Source organism: Rhyacophila brunnea, unplaced genomic scaffold (assembly GCF_057557595.1).
Source record: "Rhyacophila brunnea isolate RB1 unplaced genomic scaffold, BYU_Rbru_1.0 scaffold_20, whole genome shotgun sequence".
NCBI classification, from domain to species: Eukaryota; Metazoa; Arthropoda; class Insecta; order Trichoptera; family Rhyacophilidae; genus Rhyacophila; species Rhyacophila brunnea.
This window is the reverse complement of record NW_028232860.1, coordinates 18,797,218-18,817,449: the sequence shown is the minus strand read 5'-3', so window position 1 is coordinate 18,817,449 and position 20,232 is coordinate 18,797,218. Positions and strand designations below refer to the sequence as shown.

The following is a 20,232-nucleotide window of genomic DNA, read 5'->3' as shown; positions in this document are numbered from 1 at the left end:
TCATCGGTTTGCCGCCCTTTGAGTAACTGCCGCCCCCAAGCGACACTCAATTTGCCTACCCCCACGGAACGTCACTGACTAACATACATAGTGACGTGTCTGTGATTTCGAAATATCTGCCATTTGACTATTTCCATGACACTTACGAACAAACAGTTTTTTTTTTTTTTTTTTAATTTTCTGTCCATTTGTTTTATTATAACTCAATTAATTATATGACTAATATTGATTGCACCTTACATATTGAATTGTTTGTAATAACTTTATATATAATATATATATATCCTAAAAGTTGTCTAAGATACAAGATACTTCTCAAAAATACCACAGGTACAACAATTTTTATTACGGGTAAGAGAAATGGTCATATATAGCAGTGGTGAAGTGGTGAGGTGAGGTGCGGGTAGAGTGGCGCGCGTTTACATCCAACCATTGTCGATCACTCTAGAGTCCCCAGTTGAGTGTGACATCGATGTACGTGTCTTAATTGATTGACCGGGTATTTATAGGAATGGCACGGTTGGGTTCAAGGACGCGCGCTTAAATCCAAACGTGCACCAGCTATCCCATTGTTTAAAAAAAATCGTTCATTCTGAATATCTGTCTACTTTTGATTTTCGTATTTCACGTGCACGAAGTCGTGGACTATCGATAGTTAATAATAAACAATGTAATATTACCACAAGCAAAAACTATCATTTTTTTAATGATTAAATTTTCAGAATATTTTCCCTTTCTCTGTACAAATCTGCCATTTAACGATGGAATCATTTTATTGTACATATTATATTAATTTCGACATAATATATTAGTGAATAATTAGGTAGTTAGATACCTATGCATAATATCCGATTTTTCAAGTCTATTGACCAATGAAATATAATCAAATCATTTTTTGTCCTTAGGTACTATTATTTCGCCTTTACTATATTTTCTAATATGATTGCATTTCAAGCAAAGCGCGCCAAAAATAGAAGATTTGTGAAATTATCATTGAATATCATATTTCCAGCTGGTTATAAGTATGAAAAGCATTTGAAACTTAGTCAATAAAAGATGCGCGACTCCTGGTTTGCAAATTTTAATCGTTCAATCACATAATTTGCGGTGCCGTTAAAATTTTGGCACTCTTAATTATTACGACCGGTCCAGTTCAACGGCATTCATTTCTCGCCACACAAACACCGGCATTGATTGATCGTGCGGCATTTTGTGGTGACCCTTAAATCTCGCGCAGTTCAAAATTTAAATACCAATTCCAATTTTAATCCAATTCGAATTTAAATATCCAAACGAAATACGTGTTAATAGTTTAATTGACTTTGAATATTGTTGTGTTGGAACATAGTAGGTACCTAATATTATATTTTACGAACGAATTAGATGTATGTTCCATATTCAAACCACGATTTTTTGTTTTTGTTTTTAATTCCACTTAGGTTAATTGTAATGTTAGTTCCTAAGTATAGCACAATATTATGAGACTACACAATGTAGTTGTGATTATAGTATGTCTTTAACGAGAAATGCTTATTGCCTTTGAAGTGACATAAATTATCCCAATCCATTGAATCCTTGGTGTTTTGTGGTAATTTTATTTTAGTATTGTATTTTCGATCACAGATTAAAACTGTCACAAAGCTGGATTTTCATTTTTTTTGCAATATTTTGACGTATACTTTTTAAACCTCGTTTTCATGGGTTTTAAAAATATCCAAAAATTTTATGGAAAAATGGACCAAAAACAGAAATATATCTATATGTATTTAAAAAAGTATGATATTATTCTGTTGTATTCATTCGCTGTTTGGTTCACAGCAACTGGTATCCTATTTATTATCTTGAGGTGTGTGTGTTAGAGAGATCGATAGACACTGCAGCTAAAATAAATCAAAAAATACGGTCTGTTTTATCACAATCTAACGACATTTGTCCGGAAAATTTGACGATATTCAAGTTTTTTTTTTGCAGGAAGAGTTAAAAAAGTTTCAGACTAATTTCTGGATGGTTTTTTGGAAGATTTTTATATTGAGGGAAAATGGCAAGGACGAAAGATTAAAAAAAAAGATATTTTTCTTAGTGACGAAACCAAAACTATTACCCTATTCTGGGTTTGGGTCGAAATCCCGAATGCCGAAATCCCGAAAGCCGAAATTCCGAATGGCCGGAATCCCGAAGGCCGAAATCCCGAAAAATAAAAAAAAATACAAACTAATAATTTACTTGCAAAAATTGCGCAATCGATGATAAGTGTTAAGATTGCGCAATTTTTTCCGGAAAGACAAAAACCCATTTGTTCTACAAAAAATGGTTTTGTCTCTCTTGTAAAAATTGCGCAATTCAATATAAGTGTTGAGATTGCGCAATTGTTGCTGTTTGTTTTTTTTTTATTTTTCGGGATTTCGGCCTTCGGGATACCGGCCATTCTGGATTTCGGCCATTCGGGATTTCGGCCTTCGGAATTTCGTCCGGCGCCCCCCTATTCTGCGTCGCAGCACTCGCAGCTCAAAAAAGTTGAGGAGCCCTGCTTTAAATGTTATATTTAATTGATGAATTAACCATGTACAGTGAGCCACAGTGAATCGGATGGTGTGTGGTAAACCACTGGTATGTACTATGGAATAAATGACTATCAGCAACTTCTCGTAAAAGTACATTTATGAGATATTAAGTGGATATATCCCACTGAACATTTTGTGGTAATGATAATGTTTAGATATTAATAAAGTCAGAAATTTATGGTGTATACACACATCATAAATATTCAATATGTAAACTTCCATTTAAGGAGTCGATGATGGCACCAACTCAAAAGCGGTGAGAGTCGCTCCACCGGTATTCGCACTCTTCAAACGTGCTGTCACAGCTTGTTTTTGCGTTAATTTTTAGCTGTGACCGCAGTGGACATTGCGTGCGATTCCATATAAGATTTATTGCGGACACTATATTTGGACGCTATAAAGTTATTTGAAGTTCATGAAAAAGATGACAGGTTCAAATTATTATTAAAACCATACATATTCTACAATGAAAATTCGGTAGTCAATTTTCATGTCATCATGAATCATGCTATCAATATTACTCAACCAAAAAGACTTTTGACGACAATCTGCCACTTTACAGGAGAGTAAAGTTTTTATTTATAAATTTGTCACTAAGTTGCCAAAAAATAGCCTTTTGGTGACGATAGAGAAGGTATTATAAACAAGTTAAATCATAAATCGGTTTTGCCATAACGTGATTAATTTCCGTTTAGCTTTGGGTCCTTCAATTTGTATTATTAAAATGTATACTAGAAGATACATAATGCACTATAGATATAAAATTGATACATGTTAAATTTTCCAAATCTGCATTTAATGATTCAAAATTAATGATGACCACCAACAAAAACGTCAGAAGAATGATCCACTCATTCAAGAAAATGCACCAATTATTAAAATTGAATTTATTCTGAATATGTGGTATTTTTTATTAATTCCTAAATAATAAGTGCAATGTGCATAACATATACGTGTACGTGTACCGAAACCAAAGCATTCACATTACGAAAAAAAAATAGTTAATCTGCATGTGAAAAGATAGACAGCGTCAATTATTGTACTTATATATATTGACAGCCAAATATGTACGCATATGTACGATTATTTATAGATGAACAATCACAAATTATAGCTATAGGCTCTTTTTCTTCTTCATATAATTATTTTTGCATATTTTCACAATACTCGGCGGTATATTTGCAGGCGACTTTTTTTTTACTATTAAAGCTAATTTATGATGTGTGTTTATCTCACTTATCTGGTCAACCCGACACGCCGGGCCCCCCACAGCCCAGGCCCCTAGGCTAGAGCCCTGTCAGCCCTCTCCAGTTATGACCTACACCACTCCGGAATTCGGGTGGACACCGAGAATTTTTTGACAGTTCCATTAAGGATTGGGTTTCTAAAAAAACCTGACATTAGTGTTTCGAAATATTTGTGTTAAAGTTGAAGGTGTTCTAATATAAAGGTATTCTCTAGTTTTACTGCAGTCTTTTGATTTGGCCCAACATAGAAGCTGTTGCACTCACTCAGAGCCAATAGCCCCCCACTTTAAGCCAATTACACCCACGATAGCCGCGCGTCTTAAGCGTCGGACTATAGCGTCATGGGTCCTAGGCTCGAATCCTGGGTCTGCCAAGTACACGTATTGTTTTTTCAACTTGTGTATGAGTCAGTGTATGGCCCTAATAGGTTGAGCAAGTGGCTGACATCCATTTCTCGTAAAAACAAAATCTGCTAATACAAACCTCCACTCTGTGGAGGCCCATATGATCTTATTAAGATCGGACATGGTCTAAAAAAAAATACCACGGGCGCAAATTGTAACCCACCCGGCCGATCTATGAGAAACTTGTGTTAGTTAAGCGTTCGAGCAGAATTAGTTTAGTTAATTTGTTATTGCCTGTATAAAAATATTGACATTAATTATTTCATTGTTCTTCTTACCAAATTGGCAGAGATCTCCTTCCCAGGCTGGTGGACAGGAGCACTGGAATGCATTCTCCAAGTCAACACACGTCCCTCCATTCTGACAGGGTGCCGACGCGCATTCGTCAATATCTGAAACAAAACAAAAGAAATTTTATTAACATAACGTTACGTGAGGAATGAAAACAACATCACTAACAATTATTTCAGAATATTTCAGACACATAATCATTTGTTTATATTCCTATGACGAAAATGATACGTAAAAGATGGTAGTCATGACGTCTTAATTTCGCATGCATTCTACGTCGCCGACTGAGAGTTCGAGGAGACCTATTTTATCCCTAGGTTCACTTTTAGTATTTTTTTCCTCTAGTATGGGCGAAGAGAAAGTAAACTAATGTTGCAGACCCGGTGCGCGGTTAATTTTATTATTATTACAGCGCTCGAAATGGAAAAGTTTACGAACCGGAGCGCTCGACAAATTTTCTGAAGGTATTTACAGTCATCAAATAGTATGTGTATTTTATGAAAATAAGTTTGTCAGATTTTCTATTCTATGGCCTATCTAGCTCAGACGGTCAACATATTTTTTCCACGAGACGGAGCGATAATTTTAGAAATTTCATGAACCGGAACGGCGCTCCGGTGCGTTCCGTTCGATTTCGAGCCCTGTATTATTAGTACCTCATCCCCTACATCCACATTTCAACTACATAATATTCAATTACTACATATATATTTTTTTAGATATCTAAAGCAATTGTGAATAAAACGAGGTCAGTCGACATTAAAAAAATAGCAAACAATACATAATATTATGAAAATACACATAGTAATATTAATATAGTGTAAAATTTGAACATTCCAGGTTAGACAGAAGTTAGCCATGTGATCAGTGAATATACTAGATGTATGAAAGAAAAGTGGTTATAAATTAGAACGATTATCCACTGTGATTTTCTTATGAAAATCGTTACGTCCATGAGAGTACGTTCTCTATATATTTTTTAATACTAAAACGGGCCATGAATGGTAGTAGGTACTGTAGTATAAGTGAAACATTAACGTAGTAGTAGGAGTGAAAGCTTTCGAGATGTGGCTGTATAGACGCATCCTCAAAATTCCTTGGACTGACCGGGTGACAAAATGTTGAAGCTCTCAATTGAATGGGGAAGGACCGAGAAGTTCTACGTAGTATAAAAACCAGGAAACTACAGTACCTCGGCCACATTATGAGAGGACAAAAATACAGCATTCCCCAACTTGTCATTCAAGGAAAGATCAATGGTAAGCGTAGCAGAGGACGGCGCCACATTTCGTGGCTTAAGAACCTCCGTGATTGGTACGAGTGCAGCTCCACTGAACTGTTCCGGGTAGCCGATGACAAAGATAAGATCGCCTTGATGGTGGCCGACCTCCGCTAGGGGATGGCACAATAAGAAGAAGAAGGAGTGAAACAATCACAGAAATACCTAGGTCTTAATAAAATCATATTATAACTGTATTGTGACCCCCTGATGAAAAGCCAGTACCTTTCGCACTACTACACCTTACGAGAGTCACCCTTGGTAAAATAATAATGTTTATGACTATGATTATGTTTCGACCCTACTAACCCTTCCCCTGGTGACTATCATTGTTTTTTTTTTTTTACTTTATCGCTGCCCTGTGTATCAGAGCGATTCAATAAATTTTCTGACCCAGGTCTCTCTTCAATAATATGTAGGTGCCCACTGCGAACTGCCTATCACATGAACTCCCTGCTTTCTTCAAATCATTTTGACTAATCACAATATCAATGTGCGGATTTCGATTTTATTAAAAGAATCAGAGTTATATATTTTAAAAGGACTATTCGATAAAGTGACCCATTCGATCAACGTTACAATCAAATAGACAATATTTAAACAAAATAGTTTCGTCTATGCCGCGGCGATTTGCCGATCAGTTAAACGAGTTCATCCCAGCTGAATCATTTTAATCTGGCGTAATCTTACTTCTAATATAAAAAGATTAAAATTAAAGATGGGTTCGCAGAACATTCTGCTGGATATCTCATTTCGTGTCAACTCCAAATCGAGGTGCAGAGGGCATTTGCCTTAAATTCCAACAGGAGATTCTGGGATTCGAGTCCCGTACGTGTCAGGCACCTACAAACCAGCTCGGACACTTAATCAATCCGATACAAGCGCGCCTGAAAAACGGTCTGCATCAAACTGACATTTGGTACTGAGTTTTCTTCTTTTTTATAATATAAAGATTCATATTGGTATAGGTGTCTACCCATTTATTTATACGAGTTGGTTTTGCGTCCGTATATTTGTATAGATATTATCCTTTATTCTTTAGTAGTATTTAGTCAAACTATTTTTAAAATATAATTATTGAATGAAAACGTCAGCGAATTATTGAGCATTATTTCACATGAAAACTGTTTGAATCCTAAACATTTAGTGAAAAATGTTATCAGTAATATGTAATGTAGTTATAAACATAGAGCAAATAAAAAGTGTATGACTGGTAAACTATAAAATAAAAGATCTTTGACAAATATATTTTATAAAATGTTTAATAGAATTCCTTTGAAGATAACCTCTTTTATACAACGCGAGAAACATAATATCACCTGCGTAAAATATTTTATAAAAGTTACGTTTTAAAATCGAAATATTTGTCGTATTATTTTACAACCAATCAACCTATATTTTGAAACGAGTTGTTTAACTGTAAGTTAGTGTTGCCATATTTACTGAAATCTCAGTGAATCTCATTATATGTATTTTAATATGGGATTAAAGGTAACACTTTCGATATTATAACGGTAGTACGTTTTGAAGGTCATTAATCTATTTTTCAATTGTTGATTTTCATACATTTTTGCCAATCTCGTGAATACTGACAAATTTATATGGCAACCCTGCAAAACATTTTATACCATAGACAAATTACCTTTCATAAAAAATCTTTTATAAAATACATATTTGATAAAATATAGACAATAAACATAGCACAGAGAAATATATTATTTAAATTTAATATTATGTTATTTATTGCAAATCTCTTAATCGATTCTGGCTTGTCTATCGAGAGATTATTAGTGTGTGGCAATAATACTTAACTATATATTGAACTAATTGCATAATGCCCAAAAGCATGTATGACGGTGCCATTAAAAAAACAGTTGAAGATTTCAAAAGAAGAACAATTAAAAAAAAAACATTCGAATAAAGAACGCTGCGCGGAAGAAAGTGCGCAGAGATACGTGTAGTGTTGCCCTCGTAAAAAAAACAATCCCCAGGCGTTATTTAATCTTAATTATTTCGAATCCGGTATTAAAAAAACCAGTTCATAAAAACGCGCCAAAACCAATACCCGGCCCAATGATAAAAGTTATAATTACCAATGCGTTTGCCAAGGTAAAGTATGCTCTCGTTTGTTATGTAACGCGTAGAGGGCATCGCGATTTTGGCGTGTGCTTATATGGTTTTTGATATGTTTTAAATAGGGGTTGTGGTAAAATTTTGAAGCGATTAAGGTGTACACCCACCTGAGTTGATAGAGTTTAAGCTCTCGTTGCCGCGCACCCAGTGGCGGGGATACAACATTACATAGCTGCTTAAAGTGCTCTGCGTTGATGATTCTTGACTTTTTGGTTTATTTTTTAAGAAATGTTGCGGTAATGATCGAAAAGATATTAAATAAACACATAAACGATTAAATTAATTATAATTCTATATGATATAAATATGTATTATTAATAGAATTACATGGAGGTGGGATATTTATCCAATCGCTTCAATATGGATAATAAATACATACGGTTAACACCATAAAAGAAATCAAAAAATAATCATTGAGAAAAATTAATGATACAATATACGCCCACGGTGGTCGCGCGGCATAAGCGTTGGACTATCACGCCGTGGGTCTCAGGTTCGAATTCTGGGTCTAGCAAGTACACATATTGTTTTTCAATTTGTGTGTGAGTCAGGGTATGGACTTAATAGGTTGAGCAAGTGGCTGACATCCATTTCTCTTAAAAAACAAAATCTGTTAATACAAACCTCTACTCGTGGAGGCCCATATGATCCTATTAGGATCGGACATGGTCAGAAAAAAATATCTCTAGGAAGCGCATTGACCAACCTTACACCCTCGCTATTTGTGCTTAATAAGCCTGACACGAGAAAACAGTTTTTATCCAGAAGAGATCACGGTCATGGCTGCGCTGCGACCATGCATTTAATTGACAAGTGCATACAAATTCAAATTTTACAGAATATCAACGTTACGTTACCGCTTTCGATGGGAGATAGCGCATCTTACGAAAACGACTCAAAATTTCAAACAAAAATCAAACCGGGTCTGCTTTGGTCAATACATCATGGTTATAATAATACACCGTAATATACGTGGTATAAATATATCATTACAATGGTATCAGTTCCTTTACAATATTAATTTAACAGGAAAATGTATTAAAAATAAATGTGAGAAAATTTAAATCCATAAGTCGCGAAACTAGTCTAAAGCCACAATATACGTACGCATACTATACGCTGTAGTCGCATATAGAAGACTTCTCAGTGACGTACCTGTCATGGCGGCAACGCGTGCTACAGGTGCGTTTAAATAACGTATCGGCTCTCCTTTTAGATTTGACTCTTTTCCCTTTTCGCAATAAACCAAAAGTTTACTAATAATAATTCTAACATCACTCTCGGTCGTTTTAGACATATTTTTATTATAGAAAGCTTCAAATTACATAAATTGATAGATACGTCACCACGGAAGGATACAATACAATGATAAATTTGGAGACGTTCCTCATTTCAAAACAGGAATTATTGTTAGTTCACAGTTTTAACGCGTCGACAAGAAATTCTTGTTTGACAGTAGTAATAATAATACACTGTATCATTTATTAAGTCAGTTGGACGTGAATCTTCTGTTTCATTAAGCATTTACAAAACTAGACGATCACCAGTTATAGTTAAAATCACTTGTTTCAGTGTGCAACTGTAACATATCATACTATAAACAATCGGGCAATTAAAATGTGAATTATAATCGTCGAAACTATAAATCAAATACATTTCAAGTCACGACAGAAATCGGTTCAAACGCTTTTTTATGATTTACGGGTTCTAACAACATATTACGTTTGTTGAAATGATTCAAGTACCTAACTATCTACCTGCATATTATGATATGAAATAAATAGTTTTAAAAATGAGGTTGCTTATCGCTATTATAATAATATGTTGGTATCTCATTTATTTAGTCTGCCGGTATTATTGACGATGAGTGTGGTGAACTGTGAGTTATATCTATATTATTGGTTGCGTATGAGGTACAATGAAAGCGACAATATTGATTCTGAAATCTTGTGCTAAACAGGTATGGATTTTAATAAAAACTAAGCAAAGTTAATCAACGAATTTATCGAAGGCCCGATTTTTTCGAAACTCGAACAGTTTATCTAGAATGGTGTCTCATTTTTCTGGCAGTGCAAGCGACTCATTTAGGTGTTAGTATAGTTGCTTTCAAATGATAATAATACCGTTCCAATGCAATAAGAATCTGTCCTTCCTTTACCACCAAAATACATAGGTACTATGAAACAGGTTCTGGAAGTGCTATATAATAATAATATTATGATAGTTCAAGATTAATGAGATGTAATTTTATAATGAATGTTTCTGGAGCTATTTCATATTTTTTCAATGATCAATTTTAGAACCTTAAGAGTAATTCAATCATTCGATAAAATATCTTCAAATCAGTTGTATTTTAGATGAGTTTACAGAAGTATTACTCAAATGTTTTTAAATTGTTTAGAAACACCGACAGCTGAATGACGAAATCATTTTTCTTTTATTATATATTTACATTTTTCCATTTTATTATAAAATTTGAATGTAGAATATTGTACAATATAATGAAGAAACAAAAACTAAATTGTAGATACGCTAGTGACGAAATAATAGGTATATTATATTGATGTTATTTTTTATGCTTTAGATGTGAAATCATTTTTAGAGTAAGTACCTATGTGGTTTTTACTTTATACATTGGAAGGCTTTTCGCGCACTGTCGGCTGGTCTCCAGCAACCACGTGGCGGAAGAAAAAAAACCATCGTAACCAGTCGACAATGCTTCTGCATTCTACCACCAGGCATCAGAAATAGTCGAAAAGCTCTTAATATTTTAAGTTTTCGTTTTATAATTATTGTAAAAAATACTATTCCAATCAAGTACCAATTAAATGTCATATCATGTTTAAAGAGTTTTTTTTTTAATAAGTATACAATTTTGGGTGCGAATATTTCTGTCTTTTTTATGTGTAATAAAATGCACTTTGAATAATTGAGACTGATAAATCTTTTAATTCTTAATAAACTATTTGGCCGCCAATTAGTTTTTATGTCGATTGTAAAATTATATTACGAGAATTAAAACACTAACGGGAACGCCTATAGATAAAAAAAATACCGAACACTGTAGGTGCATAGGTAGCTACTTTCATTACTCCATTAGCCTGCTAAAGAAATCCAATCAAATTAAGTTATACATTTCCGTCACGATGGCGGAAAATAATCGAAGAATATCTGTTAGAGTTAGATCTATACTCACAAATTTTCCAATGAACTACTTTCACTACATACTTATTCTATTTTTGAATTTATTAATTCGTTAATAATTTGTCTATTCATTCGATTTATTAAATTGGATTGTTATTTTTTCGAGATATTGTTCTTCAGAATCGCAGCAAGATTGTTCTCTTTCGTTAATGAGGTGGCCGCACTTCGGAGAAACGGGCGGTAGTCTGGTCGCTTACCTATGTCAATTTAATAACGATTTAGCACCATTTTAACAGCCTCCATCAAAAGAAGTATAATTTTACCACAAAATAAATATAATCATCGCTTGTAAGTAAGCATTTTGTGGCCGCAGAGAAGATGTCTATCGAATTATTTAAATTATATCTATTACTCGAGTGTGACTGAAAGAATTTCGTTTACATAGAATTATTATTATTAAATTATTTAAAAATAAAGTTTGAAATTATATAGGCGATAAAATACATACGTTCTTTAGAGAAAAGGGAAATAATAATATCTAATGATAATAAATTTGATGGGTGGTATAATACCTACCGATTACGATAACTCACTTATCCGACTATGAAACCGGGTTGTCTCGAAGTAATAAGTTTCCTTTTTAACGAGAATAACCTTTCCATGCATTACGATTAGTTATCGAAAGTCAATAATTAAAAGAGGACGATATTTTGCGAACGATAATATGCAAATTTAGTCAACCAGAATTATTTAAGAGCCAGATTGTGGTTCGCTGGATTCGAAATTCGAAATAATAACTAAAGTGAAATTAACGATAATAAGGGTTGCCATGTCATAGAATTACGATGATACGCAACATTAAATGGTATCGAAAATACCCGAGGATTTTTCAGTTAAAATCATAAACTGAATCGAAATTATTGATATTTTCGGGCGCACAGATCTATAACACTACATAGTTTAATAGTTTGAAAAATACCAGTAAAAACAAGTAATTTATAATCCTATTACTTATATTGTTTGCGTTTTATAAAAATAATATAAGTATAAATACGTTTCGAGTCATTTAAAGGCCTACGATCATTAATAAATTATGATATATATATATATACATACATATATTATTTTTAACAATATAACAGGTCAACAGGTCAACAGGTCATGGGACTCAATGATAGTAGTATAGTGAAAGAGTAGTGTTGTAATCAGTAATATAATTGAAACAATCACAAACACCCAGGCTGCGAGAATATCATTTAAACATATTGTGATTTGTGACGTTACCGGGTTCGAACCCGAAGCTCCTGGATGAAAGGAAAGTGCCATGCGCACTGGACTATAAGGGCCGATCATCAACATAATATTTTAATATATTATATCATTAACATTCGTTTGTAACCGCGTTTACGGGAACAGAATATAAATCGTCGGGAATATTATATTATGTATAGTCAGATTGTATAAAAACAAATTACGACGTTAGCAGCAGCTGTCAGGTTTTAAAAATATTAACATTATAAGTTTATTTCTCTACTTACTTACAGTCTGGAGATTAATGAGAATCATTTATTTTTGTAAATTTTCCGTGCTCCTCTCACATGTCTTTTTTTATTAAATTAAATCACAGTACACTCAGTTAAAATACACTTGAGTGCGTTACGATCTCAGTCTTGGGCATCTGTTTCTGAGACATTCTCAGGGGTAAATAACTGCTGATGCTTCACATCAAGCGTAGGGCCTCGCAATATGAGTGTGGTGTGGGGTAGAGTAGGGGGGGGGGTTGGTTTGGAGGGAAACTGTTAGGTAGTCTGGATTTTTTTTGTTAAAAAGCTACTGCTATATTTTGGTGGTGGTATATAATAATTAGTCACGATCTAACAACTTTACATTAAATTTGTATAATAATTTATAAATAAATTAATATTATCAGAAATAGCATTCTTTCTAATATTAAGACTAAGTCTAAATTAATGAGAAGGAACTTGACGCAGGTTTATAAGGATAATTATTAAATCAACTGCAAATTATTTCGCACTAAATGTTAATTTATAACAAGTTTCACACTCGTGTTCTGTGATAAAAATATCTAAATGGTATTAATATTGCAAGCCTTAAGAACTTTTTTATAAGTACGATGAAACATCATTATTTAGATGAATAATCACATGTAATCACAAAATATAACAGTACGCGTTTAAGTAACCGAAGCAAAAGGTCGAATCAGTCCGTTATTTTAATTTTTATTTAATGTCAAACAATAGTGCCACCACAGAGTGTATATATATATATTTCTATATACTTACCTACATATCAATTGAACCAAATTAAAATCATTCTGAAATCGCTGTCTAGTATTTCAATACAAATGATTTCCTCAAGGTATTATGCAAAGTCTTCAGTTATTAATTAAAAAGTGAATACAAAAAATCAATAAAAATAAAAATAAATAATTTGGGGAAATTTAGGAACCTGGCAACTCATCGAGATAACCGCTCAATTAAACTTTTCGAACGTATAGGTTGATGGGAAAAATTCATGCGGTCGGCTAAACTTTTTGAATAATAATAATATAATTCGATAATAATATGTCGGATAAGTTGGAGCCGCATGCATTTTTTTTATTATCATATTAAAATGTGTCCGCGGCCCGAATTATAAATTCGTCCATCGTTAGCCCCTTTATGCGTCGTCATTGTTTGTAATTGATAATTGGTAGGGCTACCTGCCTCCCGTGTAGTTCTAACCTCACTTTTGGTGTTGCACCGACCAACATTGACGCCATCTTTTTAAATATATACGGACGAATGCGAAATCGGTTTTCAACCCAACAGAAGTATTCAGAACCTTAACAATGATATTGTTGATACTAAAAATTGCTTACGTGGTGTTTAGTAACAAGATGTCCGTCTCTAGATCTGTGGGCTCGAATCCTGCGACTCGAAAATTTGCAATACATACTTATATATTTTTCCGTCCGGATCCAGAGCATGGATCTTATGAATGGACAATATTCTTACTAGACTGTTAGAACCGATGGACAGATAATAATTCATCTACACGATTATTATTACCCTGGATCTATCCACTGATGGGTGAAAGTATTTCCAAACTGATTACATTAATTTCGTTTCCATGGGCTGCGTTTCCGATTACATCTGAAAAACTTAGTTATTTCATCGATCCGTACGTCTCGTACGTCTTTGGGAATAAATGGATGCTTAGGTTATTTTTATTTACCGATTATCTCTTCTTAGAGTTGTCCCGCACATTTCCATTTGAAGTTTTGAACAAATTTTATTACTTCAAATGCCCTTATTAATAATAATTGTTCCCTTATACAATCTTCATATTTTTGTTCTTGGGAGTTATTATCAGCATGCACCTCTCCGTATCAAGCAGTGTTATTTATTTTAAGTTTATAGATCTCTTTTTGACTAACAGTCGATGTTTTGTACGCATTGTGAATACGGGAAGTACACATTCGTTGAACAGTGGGATGTCACCTTTGACAGCATTATTCAAGTGGTCAAAAGCACTCCATCCAAGCTTTTTTCTGTGAATAATTTCATCTAATATAGATACATCAGCCTATATACCGCAAATCCCAGATAATGGTATAACATGTATTTCGTCACGTATTCCAGCCAAATGCGATAAATGTGGACCCTTTATAGTTATATATTTAATTAATTCGCTGTAGGTATATAAGCGCTGGACAAATCTAGCCATCCAGTGGTACTCAAGAGGTACAAAACGTCCGCAAGGTAGACCCTGAGGCCGCTGGATCGATGAAATGATTAATTTCTGTGGAAGTACGTGGCAACGCAACTCACATGACTGAAAGACGTGGAATCAGCTTGAAGAGGCCTTCATCCAGCTGTGGATAGATTCAGGCTGATGATTTAATTATATTTAAGTGAATATACACTGGACGAAGTATTTATAATACTTATGTATGTCAGAATATTAATAGTAATTAGCCATGATTCTGCCGATTGTAATTATTTTAATTTAATTTAATATAAAGAAACTTTCGGCATAGCTCTATAAAATATGTAATAATAACTAAGTAAGATACCTCACAATGACAAACAGTTTTTTTGTGATGTTTTGAATAACAAACTAAATTTTTGGATCATTTTAACGCTTCGATGAAAAGGAATGTGTTTTCTTAATAAAATGGTATTTATATTTGAAGAGGTCTCGAGGTCTATTGTTAGCCAAGGAGTATATATATGGACATTTCGTGAGATATTGAGTCATTAATATTTATGATGAATTTGGATAAATGTCATATGCCAGTCACACATGATAATAATAATATATATCTAAGTGGATTACCCGCAACGGAAAAGCGACTTTTTTAATCCAAAGATGCTCAACGGATTACCAGACTAGCAGCTGGAATATTAAGACTTTGCCGGGGAGATAATTTAAGTTTAGTCATGGACGCCAGAGAACTGTCATTGGTAGATGATACAAGTGAAGTGGTGGAGAAACGAGTGTTGTGGAATCGGAGAATTATTCAGAAATGACCTGATGCTGATCCGAAAACTGGTGGATTTTCACTTATTAATATGTCACTTTTACTCATTGATTTATACTACTCAATATATCTAACTGATATTATACGTGTGCATCAATACAATGGAAATATTACATTTCTCTCAGCTTAGAACATTTTTATTTTTGATTTTTTGTTCATTATATTAAGTTGTTTTTCGTGAAAACGTGTTTAACTTTAATATTGATTGGAATACAATATTATGATTTACGTGTGTATAATTAGGTATTACAATACCTATACATCGATAATAATAAAACTCCAATTATAATGGGATAAAGGAAAGTATAAAAATAATCATGCAGTATTCATATAGGAAAATGTAGTGTGAATAATAAAAACATATAAATTTATTACCGAAGCACTTTTTGTAATATTTTTAACACCATGCCCATAAATGGCAGGGTCGTATTAGACATATTTTATGAAATATTCTATCGCTATTCACTATTCGTTTCTCGGATAGAGGAATTAAGGCGTCTAATTCCAAAAAGCGATAAGTCCACATTTAGTCAAAATCGAGAAACAATACGCATGTATTCTTTGTATAATTTTACACAATATGTATTGATCTATAAATTCCAAAACGCGACATAACCCTACGAAAAAAAATATTTTAAGTCTCGATTTGTTACAAAAAGCGCTAAGTCCGTGTTTCATATTATTTAAAGCTTGGTTGATTTCGCGCGTGTTTAATTTAACCAATAAGGGAACATTCAATATTGAAAAGGGCGTCTCCCATGCCGTAGCATCTGGTAAACTTATGACAGTGCCACGGAAATATGTGCCTTATGCGGCGTAAATTAAAAAGTGAAGTACAAATAGCGCTATGTCCAATTTTATTTTGCCTATATTTATTACATTTAAGAGTTTATCGGCTGAAACAAATTGCCATTTGTTTCTAATTTCGACATATAATACAACGGAGAAAATAATCTCACGTTAAAACAAATAATTGGAGCTTGAAACATAAAAACGTTGTTTCCCGAAAATATTAAATTGTGGACTTGTCGCTTTTTGTAATTAGACGCCTCAATTACATTAACTTAACGGTGACATGGTGTCATGTACTTATCTATCTACAGATCAATATACAGGTTTAGTAGTAAAGGATAAAAGCACTCGCACGAACTGAAAATTATGTGAGTTAAATGTCTAATAGTTCCATTTTTTTTTAAAAGTTTTTACTAATTTATAAAATTATTTAAAAAAAAAAATAGAGGATTTCAAGCGTCTGTTGTCAAAGTTCAGTATACGTTTATGGCTGCTCTGAACCTTCGTAAGGTATCATGACTCGCTACCGTAAAGCGGCACTGTCGAACAAGCAGTATTTCGTTTTAGTCCCGGACATACCGCAATGAATTAAAGATAATTAATTAGTCATGTAAACTCAGTCAAAGCACACTTGAGTAACTGCTCCTGAGACATTCCCAGGTATAAACAGAGATTATGCTTCACACCAAACGTTGGATCTCATGATATGGATGATTAAGACCGAGTGTGGTAGGGGTAGATTGGTTTGGGAGAGTCTATGCTTGTGTTGTCCAACCCTTTGGTTGGGTCACATTCAGTGGAAGAAGAATTCTATTAGTTCGTGCAAAATTTGAGGTGATCTTTTCTCCTGTCAACGTTTTTTCATCCGACGTGAGAGCTTTTTAAATTATTTTTCTTCCTTCCAAGAAAATATCTTCAATACGATCAGTTTTTCCGATCATCATTAAAAATTGCGTCCAGAATTTCGTAGACAGTTTTTTTTTCAATAATAAGAATCTATCTGAATATATACCTATTCAGTATTGAATAAAAAATAATTAATTAAATATTTTCAATGAATAATGTTACGCCTTGTGTAGTATTCAATTTATTATTGAATAAAAATTAATTTAATTAAAAATAATAATTTATTGTGAAACATCCGGTGTATGAGTTCGGAACTGTGGTCACCTATATGATACAATATCGAAAAGAAGAGGAATTGGATATAATTCACCGCTGTGATAATTAATGCCGGCATTTTTTACTCAGAGCCGGTTGGTGCCCAAATAATTATCGAATCTGTATTAGGTATTATGAATGGCGGTGGTCATAATTTATTAAAACTACATAGCACACCAAAAAACTGTATCAGAATTATTGTGAATTAATATTCTCGTAGACTGTACATAAGTAGAGAAACTTCTTACATGGGCGTTCTAGAAGACCAGAAATACCAATGGCGAAGGGTGGATGTAGGCTGTTGATATCTGACATAGATAGTGCACACTAAAATTTGACAGTCATACTAAGACTAATATGTTTTCATAGAACTAAGAATACAAATTGGATATCGTATGTATTAGTTTTTAAAATTTAATTAAGCCCTACCTAAAGAAACCATAATAGATATTAAATAAAAAATATTCTTATATCTTCAGAATAATTATCTAAAATTATGTCATTAAAAATCACACATAACTTTAAATATGTTATAGATAGAATAATATTTTTAATTCATTATCGTTTCGTTTAGGCTCTGAGTAATCGAATTTTAAAAACTATCTCCAATTTGTATTCTTAGTTCAATGGAAACAAACAAGTTTGACTGAAAAAGTCTGTATTATTTTTGTCGGATCTCCACAGCCTGCTATTATGGTCTGGTCTAGGCAGGGTTTAATTGAATTTCAAATACTAACTAATCTGCAATTTGTCTTTTTATTCAACGAGAACGAAGAGAAATACAGTTGCTGGTATAATATGTCTTTTTCAAAAGTAGGTAGTTGACGGCACGAGGGACACATATAATTATACACATGAAAAAATGTGTAATTTAGGGAAAAAAAAACGATATAATATTCAGTAATTCGTTGATGGGTTATAGTGGAAAATAATTATAGCTTCAAAAATGGTCAGGATTGAGTGTATGTGTATACCAAACATTATTATTACATTGTCTATGATTTGTCTATCCGCTCCATGAGAATAAAGAAAAAGAACAATTCAATAAATTTTAAATTGGATCTACAATAAAATTGTGATTGGTAGACCGGTAACCGATTGTGATTGGTCGACGGATGTAGTGTTCTTTTTTTATTGTCTGTGCCGCCTAATTGAGACGTCAACATTGTTGTGAAATATTCTTTTCTTCAACCGAGGCTTTGGTTAAAAATGAATAAGTATTATTATTGTATTATTATCACATCACGTTAGTGTGGCCGGTTAGTTATACCGACATGGGACTAGAGATGCACTAGTTTCATGTTCGAATCTGACATTAAATAACTTTATACATCTCTGCGGCGCCCTGGGCATGTCACAGCGACGCAGGCCCGGTGGAAATGAACTAGCATTCTGTCAGCGTCTGCAGTGAAGTACTTAGGGATATTGGAGATAATAAAAAAGGGTTAAACGGAAGATGTTAAAAATAAATCCACCATATGTAGATGGAATCTAAATATAGATATGAAAGTGAAGTTGAAAAATGGTTATTGCCCGCATCAGTCAAACGCCGCAAGAATTTCAACACAGATTTAATTCGATATTGGGGTTTTAATAGAGTTATAAAGGAGTTCTACTACGTAAACGTCAGTTCAAGATAAGATAACCCCTGAAATATGGTTATATTGTATTACATATTATGTTGTATTGTTTTATTAGTTACAGCAGTCATGGAACATTTTGAATATGGAACTTGATCGACTTTTATCGGAGACAAAGCATTCACATTATAATTTAATAACTGTCTGTGAAATGAGAGACCACGCCAATTAGACAACGAAATACTTACACGTAAAGATGATTATTTAGAATATTTTAATATTTTTTTTAAGCTACAACATACAGGATATTAATGTTTCTATATAAAATCTCACGTTTTGTTTATTCAATGTACTCATGACTATATTAACCATTGAGTAAAAGGACCTGTAGTCCCAACCCAACTAGGAAAGACTCTGGGTTCAAAAAACGTGTAAGTATATTAAACACATGGGTTAGTGTTGATGAGTTAACTATTGAGATAAAGTCCAAATATTTATAAAATGTGAGCCCAGTTCTAAATAGGAAACTACCTTTACAATCGTTCAAATATGTATGATATATTTTCTCAGTGTACCTGTAACATTGCTGAGGTAAATGGTCATTTTCCAAATTGTCACGAATTGGAATTATTTTCGCTATACCATCGGCCAAAATCCAAAAATTGTAGATTATACTGAAACAATATATGGACTTGCTGTAAGTATTATTTAAAAATATAAATATTTTTTAAATATTATGTTCTACCTGATGGGTCCCACAATAAATATTAGTCCGCCCTTTTCAATCATAAATCTGGCTTTGAATGTGATCTATTGTAAGTTGATTTTCAAATTAAATAGTTTTATGCATTACCTACTGTTTCTATTCCATACATGATAATTATTTGGAAATACCACAGAAACATAGCTATTATAAAAAAGTCTTGAAGAAATGTGGACTCGAACCTTGCGCATCCAATTACTTACCAATTTAGCCACCTATGCCTTACATAATTTCGATGAAATAATCTATTCGAAATGCAACTGAAGAGCTTTACAACTGAGGCGTTTCCAAATTATGTACGTTCATTAAATTACATTCTCAAATCTTGTGA

The 20,232-nt window shown here is 33.3% G+C and overlaps 1 protein-coding gene across 1 annotated transcript in view; it reads right to left on the bottom strand.

Moving 5' to 3' along the window:
* Ser (protein serrate) overlaps nt 1-20,232 on the bottom strand; it is a 477,847-nt gene that overhangs the window by 45,208 nt on the left and 412,407 nt on the right. Inside the window, exon 8 of the mRNA XM_085948044.1 lies at nt 4,491-4,604. Within this exon, the coding sequence (XP_085804170.1) occupies nt 4,491-4,604 (114 nt within the window). The remainder of the gene's footprint in view (nt 1-4,490; nt 4,605-20,232) is intronic.